The following is a 22,572-nucleotide window of genomic DNA, read 5'->3' as shown; positions in this document are numbered from 1 at the left end:
AAAATTTGGCAGCTGAAGATGCTGAAATTGATAGCTGAAAACCCAGAAGCTGATAGCCAAATTAGCCAAAACAGCTAGCATGTAGCAGAAATATTAGCTAGTTTCCAAAACAGCCTAAAAAACCTTAATAAATGTCAAAATAGTCCATAAATCTAGAATAATTCCATTATAACTTCAACTTTCTACACTCTGACTCCATATAATATAAAGTAACGACTAATCGACTATTAAATTAAATAATAGTGGATTAGTCGTGGCAGCCCTAATGCACACGTCATCTGAAACAATCACTTCACCGTTCACAAACACAAAACCATCACACCAGCGGTGTTAAAGTGTACAACATTTTTATTGGATCAACTCCATCTTAAATAACTACAAGTATATAAGATGTTACTGAAAGTTTGGGGAGTTTACACTTCATCTTTTTGTTTTTCCCTGTTCGTCCTCTGAACTGGGTTAAAAAAAAACAGTAAAAAATCTGGTTTAGCCAAAACGTTTAACACCACATTCAGTCTTCTTAAGCTTATTCAGAAATTTGTTCATATTTTCAACCCAATATGGGTCCAGAAACCGCTGGGGGTGGAGCTGGGCTTGACCTGCTCATTTGTGGGGAGTGTTTCTGCCGTCTGTCCTGATCAGAACCGTGGAGTCGGAGTGTGGAAACTTTTATACACGACTTTACAACCGTCACACGGCTTTGTGTGAAGCTCAATGAAACCACAACTGTGGAGATTTATCGGCTCCTCCGAGGCTTTTCCTTTGTTGGGAGTTTTTAGAAAAAGACGAAACGGCGAGAACATGACAAACCGGAAGTGTTAAAAGCTCAGAGGAGAATCACAACACTGATATCTGCAAAACTATAAAAGAACAAACGAGGTGTCAAAGAGACAACCTTTCCATCACTGAGCTGAGTGCACCAGGCTTCCTCTGCAGATCCACAACCATCGCCGGGATCCACAGAGCTGCAGTCAGCCTGATGCCCGCTGAGCCGCTTCAGCAGGTCCACACCTAAAACGGGGAGGAGTCCAGGTCACATGACTGAGCCTGAAGATGCTTATTTGGCTAATGGAGGGGGCCGGCCCTACCTTGACGGTGCTGTCGACGGCCCCAGAGAAGAGGCGTCCTCTGGACACGGCCAGCGCCGTCACGCTGCCCTGGTGTCTCAGCAGCGTCTGGGTGCAGATCATGTTGTCCATGCTCCACACCTGCAGAACACACCAGACGCCAGCATCTGATAAAACTGTTCATCGGCTAACAAGAACCTTTGATATTTAGTCTCCTCCTCAGTAGTACATTTTAAAAAGATATTCAAGCAGAGAGAGACATCGTATGGCCCCGCCCTCGCGCCTCACTCCCCCCCGTACCCCTGCCACTCGGCCTGGGTCGAAAAACTGAAAAATCCATCTAAGCTCAATAATCAATATCAACAATTGATCCTTAAAAGTAGAGATTGATCTGACGCATAAAGCTAAAGTCCGCTAGCTTGATGCTAACGTTTAATGGGATTTCCAATAGGACGGCTAATGCTAACAAACGTTCTGACTAAATAAACATTTTTATAAATTCACAGACATGAATTTTACAAATTCTTTTAAGGAAACATTTTCAAAGTAACCATTTGTGTTCTGAAACAGTTTTTTCTTCATCCTTTCTTCTTCTTCTGGAATAAGGTGTAATGCTAAAGTGCGATCGCCACCTAGTGGCCAAACTGAAACTGCTGTAGATTCATGTGTAGATGTGTCGGCGTCTCTCACCCTGAGCGAGCGGTCGTAGGAGGCGCTGAACACTTTGGTCTGGTCCGGAGTGGAGATGACCGCCAGCGCGTAGACGGTTCCCACGTGACCCGTCAGGGTCCGCACCTGCTCTTTGGACTCGATGTCCCACACCTGCAGAGGGAACACACGAGCGTCACCGGAACACTTCACCTCACAGGCTGCTCAGGTTGAACACGGCGCCTTGCTCATCGGCACCAGCGGAGCGGGCGCTCTTACGTGGATGAGGTTCTCGTAGGTGCCGCAGACGATGTGGTGGTTGGTGACGGCGATGGAGTACACGCTGCCCCCGCTGGTCTGCAGGACGTGGACACACTCCAGGGAGCGAATGTCCCAAATCTGACAGACAGGGGGAGACAGAGAGTCCAGCGAGGGCTCCTGTTAGCCGCCGCTAACGGATACACCAGCAAACGTCTCAATATAAAAGCAGTGAAAATCACATTTAAAAAAATGGATCTATTTTTTTAAACGGGTAACTTAAACTGTGCTTCTTACAAAGACAATGAAGATGAAATTGAAGAAAATATAAATAAAGATTTGTATTTAGATCAAAACAGGAAACCCAAAAACATCTGAACATCTGCAGCTGTGAACCACAGAGACTCCTTAGGAGTTTTATTTTAAAATAAATGCTTATTACTCTAACTAAGTTTAATATATATATTAACTTGGTTCTCTTTGCTTGTCTTTAGTTTTTTATTAAAAAAAAACAAAAAAAACAATTTCGATTCCAAATTTCAGGAAGTGGACAGACTCCGTGAAGTGCGTTAATTTCTCATAATGCACTCTTCGGAGGGTATTATCCCGCTTATACCATGGTCATTTACAAAATAAATAAACATTTATTTAGTACTTTATTCTTGTTATTTTTTTGGTTTAGCTCGTTTTTTCACACAAAGCGGACTATTTGATCCGTGATGCGGTTTGTTGTCACGGTGACATGGAACACGGCATGAAGCCTGAAGCCGTTACAGACCTCAGCTGCAGCGGTAAAGTGTCGCTGTTTTGAAAGAAAGACCCGGACAAATTAGGATATTTTTCTTCTTTTTCTGACGTTAATCCTTCAGTGAGCAGCTAGAACATATTCAGCTTCTGTCTGTGTTTCATTTCACGGCAGGTTCGTTCTTCTGAGCTGCTCTAAAATGAGAAACTCCCTCTTGTGGTGAAACAGAAGACTACACCTTTCATGTCGAGTGGTGTTTTATTAGAAGGAGAATAACCAATTTGTCAATATTAATTTACCTTACAAAAGGAGAGGAATATAAATGCTGGTCGCTACAATAAGTTGAATAAAGCATCAGTTCAGAGAGAAAGTTCATCCAATACTGCTTGTTTTGTCCAGACGATGAAGGAAAATGTGTTTTAAAGAAGCCTGCGCAGTGATATCGAACGTTTGGTCTGTGTGACCGGAACTTCTTTTTTAGGTGTGCGTTATTACTGTGCATTATCACTTTTTAATGCACACCCAGCAGCCAATCAGAATCGAGTATTCACCCAGACCATGGTATAATACCTAATAATTACTGTGAAAAGCCTCATTTTTATGTATTTTCTTTAAGTTTGTGACATTGTCGCACAGTAAGACATCTAAATATAACTAAAAAGGTGTCTTTATGAAAGTATTTTTTTGTTATTAAAGTATTTCCACCTTTACTTTGACATAACCGAAGGGTTACTTCATTTTAAATCTTGAACAATTAAAAAGAACAAAAAAAATCAGGTCCCGGGTGCTTCAATTTACCACATCAAAAAACAGTAGGAACACTTTTCTTAGCAAACCAAAAAAATGACCTCAAACTTCATATTAGCACCATAACTCAAACTGTAATTCAACTTATTACACAGTTTACCACAACAGCAAGACAGTAGAAAAGACATGAGAGTGATCCGAGTTTCCTCTAACTCACAGTCAAGGCCGGGTAATTCTATCCGACCCTCCAGATCATTTGATTTTATTGTTATTAATGACCTGATGTTATCTTGTGCTTATTCCTAACTTGTATAATTTTGACAAAATATATTTTTGTGGAGTGTAAAATATTGAAAGTTATTTAAGGTTTAAGTTGATTTATTCTGGAATAATATTCCTGCCTTTTTATGATTTATATACAAGTTAAAAAATTACAGTTTTAAAGTTTTAAAAATTACCATTCTGATAGCTTTTTGGACTATTTTGGCATTTAGTAAGATTTTTTTTGACTATTTTTAAGTTTTGCCAATATTTCAGCTACATGCTAGCTGTTTTTGCTAATGTAGGCTTTTTTTTAAAGTTTTTTAGGTTTTTTTGGAGTTAGGCTAATATTTACATGCTAGCTGTTTCAGCTTATTTAGACATTTTTCCAGTTTTTTAGTCTATTTTGAACTTTAGCTATTTTTTCAGCTACATGCTAGCTGTTTTGGCTGACATAAGTTTTTTTTGTTTGAAACTTAACTAATATTTTAGCTGGCTATCAGCTTCAGCGTTTTTAACTATTAATTTCAACATCTTCATCTATCAGCACTAGCATGTTCAGCGTCCAAATTCAGCTTACAGCATTCACACTAGCATTAGCGCTGGTAATGCTATATATCTAGTTCATAATCGTTTTAAAAAGTTATGGTTTTAAAGTTTAAAAACATTTGTTTTAGTGTGTTCAATAAAGTCTGTTCTATAAAGGTTTAAATAAGGCCTATTTTGGATTTTGGCCCCTCATGTGATTGAGTCTGACACCCCTGCTTTAACCTATTTGGATGAATTTGATCATTTTAAAGATTGGGTTGAAGCAGAAAAGAAATCTAGACTTTGGAATTTGCTTTTGTTTTTTTTCTTCAACTTTTTAAGCGTTATCATCTGGACAAAAACGAGCACTAAGAGGTGGACTTTTCCTCTTGTCATGACGACCCCTTTCCGCTGCAAACGGCTCCGACCTCGGTCGGCCGTGACGGCCTGTGAGTCGGGCCGATTCATGTCGGAACTGTTTGCAGCGCCAACCCCTGCTGCACTATTTTTAAAAAAAGAGCGAGAGGAGAGAGTGGTCGCAATGTTACCATGACAACACCGTTTGAAATATCCCACTTTGTAAAAATAAATCAATAAAAAACCATGTTAAAAATATAACGAGACAGAAGTTCTAATAATTTCTTCAATATTTATATATTTTTTAAACGAGCATGTTTTGATAATGCCCTCAGGTGTGCACTAACACGGAATTAACCATCTGACGCAAAAATGAGATTAACGCGATTAAAAAAAATATTGCGCTAAAAATCCTGTAATTAATTCCAATTAAGGCGTTAAAGTGAGAAACCTAATTTTTCATTTCTAGACGTTTTTGAGAAGACAAAGAAAAGCCCCCCCCGGTACCTTGATGGTTTGGTAGGAGCCGCTGTACAGGTGGTTCTGGGAGGCCACCAGCGCTCTGACCCAGTGATTGAGACCGGTCAGCTCCTTCTTCAGCTTCAGCTCCGTCCCCACGATGTCCCAAACCTAAAACACACAACAGAGCTGAGCTGAGGAGGGATGGAGAGGGGGCAGGAGGTCGGGGAGGACGAAATGAAGCTGGTTTTGGAGAACTATAAAGCAACAGCACAACCGTCTCTCCACGAGAGCAATTTACTGCAGATCCTTCAAACAAACTGCAAAAACTGTTATCAGTTTTGCAGCAAACATCTTCAGCTGCGTCAGACTTTTCCCCTCATGATCCGTCCTCCAGAGCTCTACAGAGAAAAGAGCTCAGCAGTACCTTGATGGCTTTGAGGGAGCCGCTGAACAGCATGTTGTGGGAGGAGACCAGCGTGCACACGGGGTTGTCGTGGGCGCGGATGGTGTTGACTTTCTGCAGAGTCTGGATGTCCCACACCTGAGACACACAGAGACCCCGCCCCCTTCAGCCCAGGCGCTCACGTCACAGTAAAGCAGCAAAATGGAGGGACGACTTACGATGATGGTGCAGTCTGCAGAGCCGCTGTACAGCCGGTTGCTATGGAAACAGAGAGACAGCGGGTCAACATCAGTGGGAAGGTTGTGTTTCTGAGTCTGAAGTTGTGTTTGAGCAGAGTTACCCCTGGATGCAGAGAGCCAGGACGATGCCATCATGTCCCTCCAGGGTTTTCTGACACTTGTAGGTGGTGCAGGTGTCCCACACCTCACGGCAAAAGCACAAGAGTCAACTCACTGCAACACTTAGTGTGAGGACATGTAATCACACAAATCTGAACATTCTAAGTCCTTAGAATAGAAATAGAAGAAAATTCGTTTTTACATAAAAATGTGGGAAAAGTACAATAAAAAATCAAAATCCATCTTTCTGATATTTGGCAAAAAAAAAGAAAAAAAAATCAGGAACCAGAAGCTTCACGACACACTTCAAATTTAAAGCTTCACAGCGTTTTTAAAAGGTAATGTGCCTGTACAGAAGTGTGTGTTAGCATTTGTGTGTGTGTGTGTATACTGGTGTGTTTGTGGGGGTGTGTATGTATGTGTGCAGGCTGCATGTTCATGTATGTGCGTGTGCGTGCATACTTATGTGTATGTCCTAGAGCACGTGCGCATGTGGTTTGCATCTGTGCAGGTATGTACATGTGTGTGTTAGTGCGCTGGTGTGTACATGCATGCCGCGGTGTTTGTGCACGTGTGTATATTTGTGTGAGAGCATTAGGGCTAGGTTGATAAAATCGATCTGAATCGATCTAAAATTGATAGATCAATAATTGATCCATAAAAGTAGAGATGGATCGAATCCAGAAAAGCTAGAAAAGATAAAGCCTGCTAGCTTGATGCTAACGTATAACAGGATTTCCCATAGGAAGGCTAATGCTAATGGTCGGTTGTTGTTAACATACATTACCGACTAACTGAACATCTTTATCCCGGACGAGCCCCTAAATTGTTGAGGCTCAGTCGCCTCACTGAGGTGACTCAAAGACAGGAACTTCCCAAACTCTTTTAAGGAAATATATTTTAAAGTAACCATTTGTGGTCTAAAACAGTTTTTTTGCGTATACTTTCTTCCTCTGGAATAAGGTGTAATGCTATAGCTCAAAATTGCATTGAATCGAATTGAATGGATCAAAAGAATCTGAATCAAATTGGTGAATCTAATCAAACCGAATGTTGTACCTTAATCGTCTTATCAGAGGAGCCAGAAAACAGCAGGTCTCCGGTGGAGTAGACGCACAGACACCAGACGGGTCCCTGGTGACCCACAAAGGTTCCCTTACACTTGAAGATCTGCTGCGGATCGTAAGCTGCACACAAACATTTCACCAGATGCTGCAGACTGAACAGAATCCCCGAGTGAAATGGTCAGCCAGAAGTCCGAACACAGGAAGTACTCACAGCCCAGGATCCCCATGTTGAGTCTGGCGTTGATGTGGGACAACTCGTCCTGCAGCGACACAGCATCACAATCACATCAGCCTTTAGTCTCAGCACAATGATAGCGCCTCCTGCTGTTCCAGGTTGTTCCTGCTGCGTCACACTTACGTTGAGCATGGAGGCATCACGGCGAAACTCCATCAGGTCTTCGCTCAGTTTGCTCTGGTTCTCATCCAACATGTCTGCAAAACACCAGCAGGGAAGCTAAAGGACGTCTGCACGCTGACTCAGCAAGAATATTACAGACCCACTGCGGTTAACATTTTGTTCTTGGTGATTTTAACATGTTCTTTTGGTGATGATGGAGGATATATCCAGGATTCTGTTCCTCACAGCAGCTGCACTTTAAAAGTTTCAAGAAAAGTTCTGCTGCTCATCCAGGTTACTATTTAAAGTTCCCCTATGACAATATTTGTATTTCAAGAAAACGTTCCCAGTAGTGTTTTAATAATGATTATGACGTTTTTAACCAAAATCCAACAACCTAAATGTCTTCAAAAGCCATTTTTCATGTTGATCTGAAGCCTCCGTTTCCAAAATCTCCTCTGAGCCGGCGTGGCTTTTGGTGTTCCCCCCCTGATCCCCTCCTGTCTGATTATGATAGCTCTATGTCTCGCATAAAAACATAAAAACATCCATCAATCTGGGTAATGTCCAGCCGTATGGTTCTGATCCGGATGTCAGCTGGACGAGGAAGTGAAGATCTTCATGGACAGAACTTCCTCCAAAATCCTGATTCTTTCTCCTTCCAGTTCACCAAAGACTCTTTTAGCTAATTCTCCAATGTTTATTGACTGTGATCAATACATTCAATCATTGGTTTCTCAGAGTTCTTGATAAAATAATCAAAGCTAACATCAAAATGCTCTTTCATTGATTTACAATCCTTTCCAACTGCGGTCAAATGAGCCGCCGTTCACATTTCCGTGGTCACATCAAGAAGCTCCGTGGAGTCTGGTGGAGATTTTCCAGCGTTCTCAGTCCTGCTACCGTAAGTATTGGATGAAACTCACACCAAAAATCCAGTGATGCTGATTTGACCACAGAAATGTGAACGGCGGCTCATTTGACTGCAGTCAATGTGAAGATACCATCTTCTCTTCTCCAGAACCTGAACTAGACACTAGGAACAGATGAGGGTTTAGTGCATGTGCAGCAGAGCTGTTGATGAAAGAAGATCATTCATTCAGACAGAGTCTGTCCAAGACAGTTTGATTGACAGATTTAAAAGGAGAAATACTCAGAAATACAAAATTCCAAAAACATCAAACACAAACGCAGAATAAGGAAAAGCTCCTCTCACCAAACTTGAGCTCCAGGTTTTTCTCCAGCTGATCCAGCTTCTCGGAGAGTTTTCCCAGCATGGAGCGCAGGAAGGCGATGTCCTGGTCCTTCTGGGCCAGGGTCAGCTGCATCTCGTGAAACCTGAACGGCGACACACCGCGTCCTCAAAGACGGAACCACAAAAGGACCACAAACGACGGCGTGTTTACGGACCTGTCATCCGTCTGCTGCAGGAACTCCTTCAGCCCCTCAAACTTGCACACCTCCAGGTGGGTTTCGTACGTGTCCTGGTTCCCGATGAAGGTGCAGCTGTGGGGGGGTGGAATGAGAACGACTCTGCAGCTGTGGAACTACATGGATTAAGTACTGGAACACAGGCTCACCCGTATTTGGAGTGTGGACATTTGATGTGCTCGCATTCCTTGAGGTGAGCCTCCAGGTTCATGGTGAGCAGTGGGGGGCAGGAGGGGTTGTTGGGGCAGCGGACCGGCCGGTAGTCACAGCTGGACTCGTGCTCTCTGAGCAGAAACAGACGCAGAGGTCAGAGCAGCCTAAGGCCCGGGTCGGCTCCTCTGGTTCTGCGGGGCGTACTTGCGCGTGGACAGTTTGATGGTGAAGGGGCAGCCCAGAGGGTCCACCTCAAACGCTCCCGGCTTTCCTGCCACATTGGAGGTCGGGCCGGAAGCTCCGCCCCCTCCGCTGGCGGTGGATCTGCAGCCATATTTGCAGTGAACGAAGAGCTCCCCGATCTGCTCGGCGACGGCGATGTTGTTGACCACGACGGTGAGTTTGGCGGCATCCACTGGGCACTTGTCTGTGAGGGGGAGGGGCAACAGGAAGTTAGAGTCAATGATGGAGGAAAAAGGTAACTCTACGCCGGTAAGGACTCACCTGAAGTCAAGGCGCAGCGTCTGCAGAAGGTGTGCTGCAGAGAGGAACAGAAACAGACTTTTCACTCTTGGCCTACTTCAGTTTGAAGGTTTGGCTGCAACAATCACTCGCCGTCCTGGAGCAAACTAGTCATTAGCCTTCCTCAGCAGACGAGTGCTTCCCAAGAGCAATGCGGCGGGTTGACCCTAAATAACACCTAAAGAAGGCACGCTATTTAATGTGCTGTAAGTATTCAACCACTTACTGGATCAAAGTACATGTGCTCATTCTGGCTTCTCTTCTGGTATGAAGTGTTGTATTCTTTACTACACTTGATGTTAGGAAAGAATACATGCGTGACTCATGAGCAGGGCTGCAACGATTAGTCGCTATTAGTTACTATTAAAATAGTCGATTAGTCATTACTTTATATTATATGGAGTCAGAGTGTAGTAAAGTTGAACAAAAAAAAATGATTTTTATTTTAGAGTCAGTGAGACCAAAACTTCATCTTTTGTGAAAAATAGTTCCTTGTTTTAGATGCTGACTTCATTTGTTTCAATTTTGTTTAATACCAGAAACTAATGCACAATTCATTAATAGTTTAATAAACTATCATCTTAATTGTTTTTGTTTTTAGTTAATTCAAAGCTAATAATGGTTAAGATGTGTGCTTTACATCCACTTTGCGCATGACCCGATTTATCAACTAGTCAGGAAAAAAAAAATGTTTTTAGTCGATTAATAAAATAATAATTTGTGGAAGCACTACTCACGATATCGATAGTATCACGATATTGCAAAACTTGCAATAATCATTACAATACCTTGGTATTCCAAATACCGTATATTCCAGAGTATAAGTCGCTGTTTTTTTCATAGTTTAAACAGGAGTGCGACTTATACTCAGGAGTGACTTATTTGTGATTTTTTTTTTTTAAACATAAATACGCTCATATTTACGTTATTTTTCCACAAGCAACTGGTTGCCCTTTAGCAGTCATTTCCACCAACAACCACTAGGGGGCGATGTGTTTTCTTCTTGCAGTGCCAGAAGTGTCATCCAAAAGTTAGGGTTTTAAAGTTTTAAAAATTGACATTCTGCAAACTTTTTGAACTATTTTGGCATTTGCTAAGATTTCTTTAGGCTATTATGGAGTTTAGCTAATATTTCAGCTACATGTGAGCTGTTATGGCTAAACTACTTTTTTTTTTGTTTGTTTGTTTTTTAGGCTTAATTGGCACTTAGCTAATATTTTAGCTGGTTATTATCAGCTTCAGTGTTTTCAGCTATCGATTTTAGCATCTTCAGCTATCAGCACTAACATCTTCAGCAGACAAATTCAGCTTACAGCATTCACAGTAGCATTTTTGCAGGTAATATTATATATCTAGTTCATAATTATGTTACAAAGTTCTGGTTTTAACATTTTAAAAATGTAGTTTTAGAGTCTTCCATAAATGTTTATCCTGTTCGGTCCGAGACCTAAGGTGTGTTTAGGATTTTATCCTCTTGTGCGATTGAGTTTGACACCCTTGGTTTCCATCTATGTGAGCTCTGTGTTGTTTATACATGAGAGCAGAAGTTACTGGAGACAAATTCCTCATAGTTGTTCAGTGAAGCTGATTCTGATTGGTTGAGTTTGTCCGGTTCCCCCCCTCCATCCACCAGCATGTGCAGGAAGATTCGTCCACTGCTGGAATGTGAGCAGCACAAGCGTTGCTAACGGCAACCACAGCTGGTAGGTTGCAGATGAGCAGCTAAAACATCTGGAGTTCAGCGTCCAACAGCAGAGAGGACTCCAGATTTGATAAACCTTTATGGAGTTGGAGAACACAGGAAGCTCACCCCGCAGGTGGTGATGACGGGGTCCTTGAAGACGTTGCAGCACAGCTGGCAGCACAGCTTGACCGACGGCTGCTCGGCAAACACCTGAGGCTCCTGCGGTACAGACAGACGCTCCTTTAGAGAGGCGGCTGCAGAGCGCGACGCTTACCCCTTCCTCCCGTCTTACCGTGTCCTCCTCCTCCTCGTGCAGGGAGAACGTGGAGCGAAGGGACATGTTGGACTCGGAGTGCAGTGATCGGACAGAGATAGCGGAGTCTGACCTCCGGGGAGTGCCGATGGGAGGCTGAGGACAAGAAAGAATCCAGAGGAGTTTAGCACTGATGGGAGTAACAGTAAGAAGGGAGTGTGCATTCTGGTCACCATTCCATCGTCCTCATCACGAGGGGAGTAGGTGAGGGTGCTGGAGGAGGACGGAGTCCTCCGGTGTTGCTTGTAGGTGTTTGATCCTTCCGCTAAAAAAAGTGACAACATTTGGAAAAATTAGATCTGAATTTGTTTTATTTGAGGAAAAGGAAAGGTTTCAGCCGTGTCTTACCTTTGGCTCCAGACGCCACCGCTGAGAAGGCGGGGCCAAAAGACGCCTCCATCCTGCCCTGCAGAGGACAAAGTGGGATGGATTAGAAAAGGACCGGTACAAGTTTAGGTCAGAACAAGAAGACTTGCAGGTTTCACCTCACTGGCCGAGTCGGCTGGGGGGGTGGAGGGGCTGCTGGAGAAGGAAGACGTGGGCGGCGCTGCTGCTCCTCCGGAGTAACGGTTGTAGCGAGTTTTACCGCCGCTCATAACAGATGGAACACTGGAGGAAACACCAGCAGTGAGCTGGACTCAGATCTGGGAAACACAGAGGAGGGAGCGTGGTGAGAAACCACCATGGAAGGAGGTAAACGCTTCACAGAAATGGAAGAGGAGCACACATACCTCCATTCATCAAGGATGAAAAAAAGACAATGACTGGGAAATAAAATAGAGTCTTAGGGATGTAAAAGGTGGAGGACAAATAACAATCAATCAGCTGGGATGAGGACAGAAAAACAATAAACATCACATTATGATTTGTTCTGTTTTATAGAAGCTTCTGATTGCAAAAAAGCAATCGAACATCAAAGGCTCTCAAAGGAAAATTGTGATTTTTTAATATTATTATTCTTGTAGCCTTTGTTTCAAGATGACGGACATAAAATAATCTAAGATTAAAACTGTATTTCTGAGTATTTGTTTACTCAAATCATGATGAATCAGAGGCAGATAAAAACCCACGGTTTGAACAAGCTCAGGTTTTGATGCAGCAACTGCTATGGGTAGGTCAAAGTCTCCCTTCTGTTAAAATTCTGAAGCATCAACTTGCTGCAGACCAATAGATCCATGAACGTCTTTGGTTTCCTCATCTGAGCTGGAATCTGGATCTAAACTGTACGGCTGGATAGAAATGATATTTTTGTTGGATCTGTATTGTTAGGATGGGGTGAGAGGGGCTGTCAGCTCGCAGGGGTGTCAAAATCAATCGCACACGGGGTCAAAATCCAAAACACACCTTCGGTAGTGGGCCGAACAGGATAAACATTTATTGAACACTCTAAAACCACATCTTTAAAACTTTAAAAACCTAACTTTACTAGGAATAAGAAAAGGCAGGAATATTATTCCAGAATAAATCAACTTAAACCTTAAATAACTTTCAAGATTTTATTCTCCATAAAAATACATTTTGTCAAAATTATACAAGTTGAAAATAACCACAAGTTAACATCGGGCTATGGACAACAATATAATAAAATGTTCTGGAGAGCCGGATCACACTGGCCCCTGGGCCTTGACTTTGACAGGTGATATCAACAAAGGAATGGTGGGAAATAAGCAGAAGCTGACTTCTGAATCTCACAATTCATTCTGTAGAAACTGTCCTGAAACAAACCTTTTTAGTAAGTTTTCCTTTTTGTCAAAAATGTCATAATCATGACTAAAAGACCACTGGGAACACTTTGAAAATAGATTTTAAAAAATGACTTTAACTGCTTCCTTCAAATGAACCCAATTTTTATAAAGTTAAAGTCCCTCAAACTGACAGTCATCGAGGCCACAGATGAGGAGCGAGCTGCTGATGACAGGAAGGGGAAGTGAGGAGCCCAGCGGCCGCAGGAGGGGCTTTCTGCCCCGCACGGCGCCTCCGTCCGCCGACGCAAGCCCGGAGATTCCCGCAAAGGAGAAGAAGCTCGAGCCAGCAGAAAGGGGGCGGAACGCAGCCAAAGTTCATAGCTTTCCGGAGACTATGTCCGAATAAATGTTAAAACGTCACACGGAAAACTACCCACCCGCGCGGCAAAAAGCAAACAAAACCACCCAGCTGGATCATTTTTCTGTGCATGTCGTGGTTCCAAACATTTTTTCTAAACAATCTAAAGAATCTGCTAGCTTAAGTTAGCTAATTTCCCAGTTTAATTAGCCATCACTCTTTTTAGCATTCTCCAGCGAACGCTACTGAGCACAACCGGAAAATCCGGACTCTTTTCTCATCAAATCAACATTTTTTAAAAACGGTCGACGGGGAAACATGTCCAAACTTACATTTTGTTTAACCTACGTTACTCCATGTCTGTGGATGCATTCTTCCTCTTTTCCTCTCGATACAAACCATAGCGGACGCAGTGTATTCTGGGAGGTGTAGTAAAACGGGGTGCTGCGGTTTGGAGTTTGCTTTGTTACTGACTACACTACCCATAGTCCACTTTTCAAAGGTAAATTCCAAAGTAAAAACTGCACAGCGCACTATTGCTAAATACTTTTTAACGTCAATGTTTGTTCTTGCCGAAGCCGAGTTAACAGATTAACATTCGTCAGAAACATTCGCCTATGTTTTACTTCGACATTTCAGCGGAGTGATAGTAGTTATAATGTTTTTTTTTCTTTTTTTTTTTTTACAGCGTAATGGTTCTTGCTGGAACTAACCAACGTCGCGGAAGAGCTGGAATATCAAGTGCTGCCACAATGTTAGGTCAAAATTAACTTAATTTTTTGGCCCATATTAGTTTTTAATTCTGCAATGTACCAAACAACTGTTAAAAATGAATTAAAAAACTCAGAATCTGTTTTGTGGAGCAGAAAACTCTTGTGTTTGCAGAGAGCAGACATATTAACTTTAGTTAGGAGAGTGATGTGAGGACAGAAGTTTGTCTGCAGCAGTTCTTCATGAACTGGCAGTAGAAAAGGATGAAACCCAGAAGATGCTGCAGTTGTTTGATGAGGCAGAGGAGGAGCTTTAATGCTAGAAGGTCTTCTATCTATATGTATCATAGTAAATGAACTCCAACCAAAAACCTGTTTTCTACAAATCTCTGTAAAGGTTAAAGGTCATTAAAACACTTGTTATAAAGAACCCATTCATTAATGCTTGCAGAGGAGCTTTAATCTGAATTATTTTTTGTTTTGGATGATTAATTGATCAGTTTAATTTAAGCAATAAAAAAGTTTTTTTTTTAAAAATAGACTAATCTATTGATGTTATAGCAGGTCCTTGTCAAACCTATTTTCTGGATTTCAAGTTAGTTTTGTTTCCATCAATTTTAGATTTTACTTGACTTTGAAACATGAAAGTGAGAGAGATTTTTGTGTGGAAGAAATGTCTTTCTTTCTTGCTTTATTTTTGCTTGTCTACAGCTCAATTTTGGACAACATTCAAGTTTGTTTTTCTGTCAGAAAGCTGGAAGAAAACAAGTGCTCAAACATTTTCCAGAAAGATGTTTTCTGTTATTCTTCAAGGCTTCACAGAGGACCTGGGCTTTGCTTCTTTACAACCAAACAAACACAAAAAGCAGATGAAGTACATTTGAGGAAGGGACGGAGACGGCTGATGTTTCAGAGGAAGAAGAATGAGGACCGGGTGATGTTGCTGATGTGGGTCTGAAAGAACTGTCGAGGACAACATCCAAACTCTTCCCCTGTGATGAGGAGGGGACAGGGGAATCGTCGACGGAGAGCGTAAGAGAGTTGAATTTGGGGAGGGAGGATCTGGTGCCAACGAGGAGTTCAGAATACGGGGGGGGTAGAGTTGGGTATTGTCGGCGTAGCAGTTGAGCTGTATGTTAAATTCTCTGAAGGTATTACCGAGTGGTAGAAGATAGATGATGACAAGGAGGAGGTCAAAGACAGAGACTTGGGGCACTCCAGAGGTGACTGGGCAGGGCTGGGACTGGAAGGAGTGAAGTTCAACAAACTGAGTGCGGCCAGACAGGTAGGATGTAAACCAGTGGAGGGAAGTGTGAGAGATGCCGATGGAGGAGAGTCTTTGAAGGAGGATGGAGATGGTGTCAAAGGCCGTGCTGAGGTCCAGGAGGATGAGGATGGATAGGAGTCTGGAATCATGTTGGTGATTTGAATGAAAGCAGTCTCAGTGCTGTGATGGGGGCGGAAACAAGACTGGAATATTTCATAGAGTGAGAGCGGCTCACAGTGGGACAGGCTGAGGATGGAGCTCCAACATGGAAGCCGGAGAGCTGCTTAGAAACAGAAAAGTCCTCCCTGTCTCTGTGTGGAGGTTTCCAGAAGATTTTTCTACAGGTTTGTTTACATCAGTCCACGCTTAACAACTCCTGAGCTCCATCCTGCAGCCATCTGGATCCTTCTCCACTGTGGCGTCACGCTCTCCTGTGGAAATGAGTGAGTTCTTTCGTAACTAAAGACATAAGGACTTCAAGTGAAGATCCTAACAGTCAGACTGATGTTTTCCAGAAACTGAGAGTTCAAGTTACCTTCAGCAACATGAGGAGGAGCTGACCAGGAGGGAGAACGTCCTGAGCATCTGCTCTTCTCTTCAGGAAATGAAGAGATGTTGAATGTCAGACAGATGTTGTCATGGTTACCTTCTGGGGCCTCCTTGATGAACCTCTTCGCTCCACATAGGATAGGGTCATTCCATTTAAGGTCTTATATGTTATCAGGAATATTATGAACTTGATCTGATCCTGATCCGACCCTTCCGTCATATTTTAAAACCCTTTGTGTAAAAGTTTGCTCACTTTGGTTAAACTGTTGTGATTTATGGAATAATGAGTTATTCACTCCTTTGTTTAACAGCTGACATCATATTCATATACAAACACACACACGGTTGTGTTTACACATTTGTAAGCTCACACTATGTGTCACATATTTGTTGGAATCATTTCCCAGAATTCTCTCTGACTTTTTCTTAAAGGGACACAATTGTTTCTTTTCATTTACTGTCTGAAGCTGCCATAACTTCACCACAAGATGGCGCCACTCATCCAGAAGTCCTCTGAACAACTTCAGTTCAAGTGTCATAAAAGCAGTGTCCAGCCATGCAAATGTCTTTTCCTGAAAGTCCACATTTCTCTGCAATAGTTACTGATGAATATATGTCACTATTCTGTAGGTGGACGTAAGTCCAGACTTTGATCTTCAGTTTAGAACTGACTAAAGAAATCTTGGGCTTTAATACTGATAACTGGTTTTGTGTATTTGTGATATTTCGTGTATATAAGAGTTAAATCCAATTGAAATCAGACAGAAATAAACCTTTTGAGGTTAATTTTAGCGGTGAACAGGCAGAGGCATGTTGCTGCAGGGTGACGTGTTGCCTGCTGAATGGTTGCTGAACACATGCCCACATGTTCAGACACACAGCCAGCTTTAAATAGCAGAGAAAGAAAGAGACGGCTTCAATGTAACCATTAATAAAAGATGTTTTGAATGCAGCTTCATGGATGCACGCACACATTTGCACACACACTCTGTTCAGTGTTCTATTAGAGCAGAGACAGGCAACTCCAGACCTCAAGTGCTGCATTCCTGCATGTTTTCCAACATCCCCTGCTCTGGTATGTTCTATTTGGCTGGACACACCTGAAGCAGGTAATCACTTAATGAGTCGGGCTTGGATATCTGGATATCATGCAGACACTGCGGCCCTCAAGGTCTGGAGTTGCTGATCCCTGCATTAGAAGAAACTTCATCAAAATGCACACATAGCCACCCTTCCCATGATGCTTTTACCAAGATCTCAGCTGAGTGGTCTTCTGAGATGCATTCATTCCTTTCACACTGATAAGAGGCGTCAAACATCTCCACAGAACATCTCTGCCAGTGTCTCTGAATGTGTAATTACAGAGTATCCCAGTGACTCAGTTCTCATTGACTCTTTGAGAGTCAATATTCCCAATTTCTGATACGTTTAAGGAACTTCGTAAATACCAAACTCATCTTTCTATCAGCAGTTGTATAAAATAATAAAGAGAAATCAGTTTGGATTCTGCACGCAAATGTTTAAAGACTGTTTCAGGGGTGTCAAGCTCAATCCTACAAGGGGCCAAAATCCAAAAGACACCTTAGGTTGCGAGCCGAACAGGATAAACATTTAGTGAACACTCTAAAACTATATTTTTAAAACTGTGTGTTTAGAGGATCAGATTGAAGAAATGAACAACTTCTATCACAAAATACTTTCAAAGAAATGAGAAACCTGAGAATGGGTTTAGACACAGCTCCTCGACAGAATGAGGACTGCGCCAGTGCCCTTCTCTCTGTCTTTCTTAGAATTATATGAATAATTTAGAAGAACTGCAAATCTTACTCTAAGAAGCTTTAATCAGGATTCTAGGCTTTAGCAGCTGCAACTTAGATGACAATTTTTGAAGTATTTTCTTAATTGACCATTTTATTGAACAAACAGCATTCAGAATATCTGCTTTTATGGTTAAGGTTCGCCTGAAATGGAGAGACAAAAATAAAACAAAATAGTTTTTTAACTGAGATCCAAAATGTGAAAAAATAAGATAAAAAAATATTTTTCTAACAGTATATTTCCTTTTCAGATTCAAACGCAACTTTTTTTTTTAGAAATTTACTTAAATGGACAAGTTGCTGTTCAGTTTTTTAAAATCAGAAACTGCTCATTGGAGATCTTTTTGTTTCTCCGGCACTCTGTGCAGAGGACAAATCTTCTCATGCACCTTTAGAAAATCTGCTGAGTATCTGGTACAGTGTTGTTGCTCCACAGGTCACTTTTGTTGTAACTGTTTTTGAACCCGTGTCCTCACAACCCGCATTGTTTCATGTTTCTCTGTTCTGAATTAGATCACCATGAAGCTGTGTAGATGACTGATAAGAACAGCACTAAGGGCAGAGAAAACATGAGTCTAGCCAGTAGCAAATGAATTGTCTTAAATGTCTGGAATGCAAATTTACACACTATATGTTGAAAGGATAATTCTGAAGGAGAGATTTTTCTCCTTCAGAATCTACTGCCGTTTGATCATGTGAAAAGTTACAGTAAATCAAGGAACATAAACACTGGAGTCCCGGTGTTAAAGGGTTAACTCAACTCACAACCACATTTTTACCAGTAAGATGTTGTCTCTTGGTTTCTTGGAAAACCAAATGTGCATCGTCATTAATTGTTGCCAGGTGCTGCAAAAAATCCCTGTGTCATCCTAACCTTGGGGAAAAGGGTAATTGGAGATGAGCCTGCAGCTGCCACAGAGGTAGCTGTTTCAACATCCTCTCATATGAGCTCAGTGATTGGTCAAAAGGTGAGAGCGGCGAAACGTCAGTCACGAGATCAGCACTGTGGATAAATACAGGGAGCAGCTCTCCTCCTTCAGACTAGCTCAAAGGAGTTCTTGCTTCAACAGTGTTTGGACAGAACTTCCTTTAGCTGAACTCTAATACTCAACAAATTCAAATAACGTTTGAACTAAAAGCGAGAAGAACCACAGCAGCTAAAATGGAGTCTCAGGTGCGTCAGAACTACCACCGCGACTGTGAGGCCGCAATCAACAAAATGGTCAACATGGAGCTGTTTGCTTCCTACACCTACACCTCTATGGTAAGACTTTTGGTAAAATTACATTTTTTTAAGTTGCATTGTCTAGTTCTTGGCTATCACTTTAAACAACCTTAGTGTTTTTGTCAGAAACGACAGATGAATGTTCCTAACATCTGGCTGTGTCCCGTCTCTCCCTCACAGGCCTTCTACTTCGACCGTGACGATGTGGCCCTTCCAGGTTTCTCCCATTTCTTCAAGGAGAACAGCCACGAGGAGAGGGAGCACGCGGACAAACTGCTGTCCTTCCAGAACAAGAGAGGAGGACGCATCTTCCTGCAGGACGTCAAGGTCTGAACATTGAATTTGAGAAAATAAAATCTTCCGTTAAAAAATACCCTAAATTCAGATTAGTGTATTCCTGCCCCACAGAAACCTGATCGTAATGAGTGGGGCAGTGGGCTGGAAGCCATGCAGTGCGCCCTGCAGCTGGAGAAGAACGTCAATCAGGCTCTGCTGGACCTGCACAAGATGTCCTCTGACCGCACAGACCCTCATGTAGGTTCACTTTGGCTCATTTTGCATTTCTCTTTTAAACGTTTGTTGAAACTTGTGTTTGTGTCTCCAGCTGTGTGACTTCCTGGAGTCTCACTACCTGAACGAACAGGTGGAGTCCATCAAGAAGCTTGGTGACCACATCACCAACCTCACCCGCATGGATGCTCACACCAACAAGATGGCAGAGTATCTGTTTGACAAGCACACCCTGGGCAGCAAGAGCTAAAGAGCCTGGAGGAACATTCCAGATGCAGACCTTAAACCTTTCTGCTCTGCCTGCTGGAAGATTGGGAAATGTCTGAAATCTGTTTGATTCTGTCATGACTCTGATTCACCTTGATGTTTCAAACTGAATAAAACTGAATAAACAATTGGAGCTGAATTCCTGTAATGTTTTATTTTTCATATTCCACACAATTCCGCTGAATCTGAAACAAATGTTACAGTAAATTTTGAGTTCAGTTTGACTCCATTCAGATATGCATGAAGGTATTTGGAGGGTTTTCAATCATCAACTTGTGGCTGCAGACAGAGACTTATTCCTGTTCTTGTTCTCTTCGATCAGGGAGCAACAAACTTTTTCTAGTGAGGCCCACATAACTGCTTTCTTCTCTGATGTGAGGCTGGGGTCGGTTTGTCGGCTAACAGAAGAAGTGTAACAATCACAGCCTAAATGTAAACATTTACGAATTTCCAGAAAGCCACACATAACTAGTCAAATCGCAAATAAATCATTTCTGTAATCTTCATAGAATAAAATAATGCTAAAACATTTTAAAAAATTAGGTATACAGCATTACCTGCAATAATGCTAGTGTGAATGCTGTAAGCTGAATTTGGCCACTGAAGATGCTAGTACTGATAGCTGAAGATGCTGAAATTAATAACTAAAACGCTGAAGCAAATAGCTAAAATATTTGAGTAATACCAAACTATCCAAAAAATCTGAAAAAAATGTAAATGAGCCAAAACAGCTAGCATGTAGCTGAAATCTTAGATAAATGCTAGCTTAAAATGTATTTAATGACCATTCTCCTTTTGTTTATGTAATAGATGAGACTTCCTCACACAGCATTTTGAATGGTGTACCACAGGGCTCTGTTTAGATCATACTAATTTTTGCAAAAAACATATTTAATGATGCCCTGCGACAGACTGGCGACCTGTCCAGGGTGTATCCCGCCTTCGCCCATCAGTAGCCGGGTTAGGCTCCGGCACCCCCCGCGACCCCGAAAGGGACGAAGCGGTCAGGAAGATGAATGAATATTTAATGATAAGCTTCAAGTATACACATTACAGTAAAAACAAACAAAAACCTACAGGAGAAATGACCTTATAGAGAGGTAGTTTGTCCTCTTGGCTGGGTGGAGAGCTTCTGCTTCAGATGGAGGAGTTTAAATATCTTGGAATCTTGTTTACAGGTGAGGGACGATCGGAACGTGAGGCAGATTGGAGCAGTATCTGCTGTTTTGCGGTCGCGGTCCGTTGTGGTGAAAAGAGAGCTGACCCAGAAAGCTAAGCGCTCACTTTACTTGTCAAACTTCATGCCAATATTCGTCTATGGTAATGAGCTCTGGGTCATGACCCAAAGAACAAATCCTGACTACAGGCAGCTAAAATGAGTTTCCTCCGGGGGGTGTCTAGGCGCTCTCTTAGAGATAGGGTGAGAAGCTTGGTCACCTGGAGAGAGCTCAGAGTAGAGCCGCTTCTCCTCCACATTGAGAGGAGTCAGTTATGATGGTTCGGGTATCTGGTCTGGATGCCTCCTGGACAGTTCTTTGGGGAGGTATTGCAGCATGTCCCACTGGGTGGAGGCCCCAGGGAAGACCCAGGACAAACTGGAGAGACGATGTCAGTCTGCTGGCCTGGGAATGCCTTGGGTCCCCCCAGAGGAGCAGGAGGAAGTGACCGGGGAGAGGGAAGTCTGGGCATTTTTTCTTAGATTGATGCCCAGGGCACTGGGCATAGGTGAGCTAGGCGGCCGCCTAGGGCACCATCTGCTGGAGGGCACCAAATTACAATTTTTTATTTATTTATTTTTTGCTGTTTGACAAACCACTCATTGGATGTAAAATATGAAGAAATATCATAATTAAAACCATAAATAAAATAACAAAAGATATATATATATATATTTCCATTGAAAGAGAATAATTTAACAGACAATATAATTTTTTTTCTCTATTTAAGCCCTTAACAACAGAAATCTTTAAACCTAAACACTGGAGATGTCTGTCAAAAGATCTATTGTGCCGAAGGAAATCTATCAAATGTTGGTGCAGGGGTTAGAGCGGCTGCCCTCCATTGCAAGGGTCATGGGCTCGCAACTCAGTTTGAGAGTAAAGTAATATTTACTGAAAATCTTGTTAAGTGGTTATCATGTAATCCTTGACACTTGAAATAAATAAATACTTGTTTCAACATACTCCAGGCACCTGAGGTGTTTCGTTTTTGTCGTGCCGTGGTATTCGTGTCTGTGTTTACATGCATGAGAGGCGGGAGAGGGATGTCAAAAATAAAGTTTCGCCCAGGGTGCCATGTAGCTCAGGGTCGGGAAAAATGCTGCCGCCCCGACCCGGTCCTGGACAAGCAGAAAAAGATGAAACTAAGTGTTTTCCTTTTTTGATCTTCTGCAGAAAAACTTAACACCTACAAATGTATAGAATATAAGTAATCAGATGAAGAGTCTAGACTGATTTAAAAAAAGCAATATATTTACTGTTACCACTGTCAGCCTTTTCATTTCCCTTCACTCTAAATATAATATATTGAATTGCAAACAATTGGTGACAGTGGAAATAAAAATCAATTATTTAACAGAACGAGGCTGAATTTCAGTCTGCAGTTTCTTGGAAAACAAAAAGTGCACTGTCATTCCTGGAGAGTCAGCAGTTCAAACAAAATCCCTGAGTCATTCTAACTTTGTGGAAAAAGTTCTCTGCATCTCCTGTTGCCATGATTAATGCTGTTTCAATGTCTTATTTCAGTGACTGGTCAAAGGGTAAAAGTGATGTAATGTTGGTCACGAGATCAGGACTGTGTATAAATACAGGGAGCAGCTCTCCTCCTCCTTCATCACCCGGAGAAAGCTCAAAGGAGTTCTTGC

The 22,572-nt window shown here is 42.2% G+C and overlaps 2 protein-coding genes across 2 annotated transcripts; one reads left to right on the top strand and one right to left on the bottom strand.

The window, feature by feature from the left end:
* Positions 1 to 330: 330 nt before the first annotated feature.
* traf7 (TNF receptor-associated factor 7) lies at positions 331 to 13,838 on the bottom strand. Its single transcript, XM_024261117.2, has 22 exons — positions 13,697 to 13,838; positions 11,807 to 11,965; positions 11,670 to 11,727; positions 11,495 to 11,586; positions 11,301 to 11,417; positions 11,135 to 11,227; positions 9,307 to 9,340; positions 9,007 to 9,229; positions 8,799 to 8,933; positions 8,629 to 8,724; positions 8,435 to 8,556; positions 7,240 to 7,313; positions 7,093 to 7,141; positions 6,874 to 7,001; positions 5,817 to 5,899; positions 5,695 to 5,734; positions 5,498 to 5,614; positions 5,119 to 5,241; positions 1,995 to 2,114; positions 1,758 to 1,889; positions 1,089 to 1,208; positions 331 to 1,011 (listed from the first exon to the last, which is right to left on the bottom strand). The coding sequence occupies exons 2-22, from the start codon at positions 11,915 to 11,917 to the stop codon at positions 997 to 999; spliced, it is 2,082 nt and encodes a 693-aa protein (XP_024116885.1). The 5' UTR covers positions 11,918 to 11,965; positions 13,697 to 13,838; the 3' UTR covers positions 331 to 996.
* A 4,972-nt stretch (positions 13,839 to 18,810) lies between these two features.
* Positions 18,811 to 19,848, top strand: LOC112138558 (ferritin, middle subunit-like). Its single transcript, XM_024261116.2, has 4 exons — positions 18,811 to 18,971; positions 19,113 to 19,259; positions 19,341 to 19,466; positions 19,537 to 19,848. The coding sequence occupies exons 1-4, from the start codon at positions 18,870 to 18,872 to the stop codon at positions 19,690 to 19,692; spliced, it is 531 nt and encodes a 176-aa protein (XP_024116884.1). The 5' UTR covers positions 18,811 to 18,869; the 3' UTR covers positions 19,693 to 19,848.
* The last annotated feature ends 2,724 nt before the right edge of the window (positions 19,849 to 22,572 follow it).

Source organism: Oryzias melastigma, linkage group LG8, assembly GCF_002922805.2.
Source record: "Oryzias melastigma strain HK-1 linkage group LG8, ASM292280v2, whole genome shotgun sequence".
Lineage (NCBI taxonomy): Eukaryota > Metazoa > Chordata > Actinopteri > Beloniformes > Adrianichthyidae > Oryzias > Oryzias melastigma.
The sequence above is the reverse complement of the archived record's forward strand: the minus strand, read 5'-3'. Positions and strand labels throughout refer to the sequence as shown.

Excerpts from the sequence above, each read along its gene's own strand:
- LOC112138558 (XM_024261116.2), top strand. The coding sequence starts at position 18,870 with ATGGAGTCTCAGGTGCGTCAGAACTACCACCGCGACTGTGAGGCCGCA. Across the intron at positions 18,972-19,112 it reads CCTACACCTACACCTCTATG|GCCTTCTACTTCGACCGTGA; the intron begins GTAAGACTTTTG and ends TCTCCCTCACAG. Across the intron at positions 19,467-19,536 it reads CTGACCGCACAGACCCTCAT|CTGTGTGACTTCCTGGAGTC; the intron begins GTAGGTTCACTT and ends TTGTGTCTCCAG.
- traf7 (XM_024261117.2), bottom strand. The coding sequence starts at position 11,917 with ATGAGCGGCGGTAAAACTCGCTACAACCGTTACTCCGGAGGAGCAGCA. Across the intron at positions 5,615-5,694 it reads CTGCAGACTGCACCATCATC|GTGTGGGACATCCAGACTCT; the intron begins GTAAGTCGTCCC and ends TGTGTGTCTCAG. Across the intron at positions 1,890-1,994 it reads CCTACGAGAACCTCATCCAC|GTGTGGGACATCGAGTCCAA; the intron begins GTAAGAGCGCCC and ends TTCCCTCTGCAG.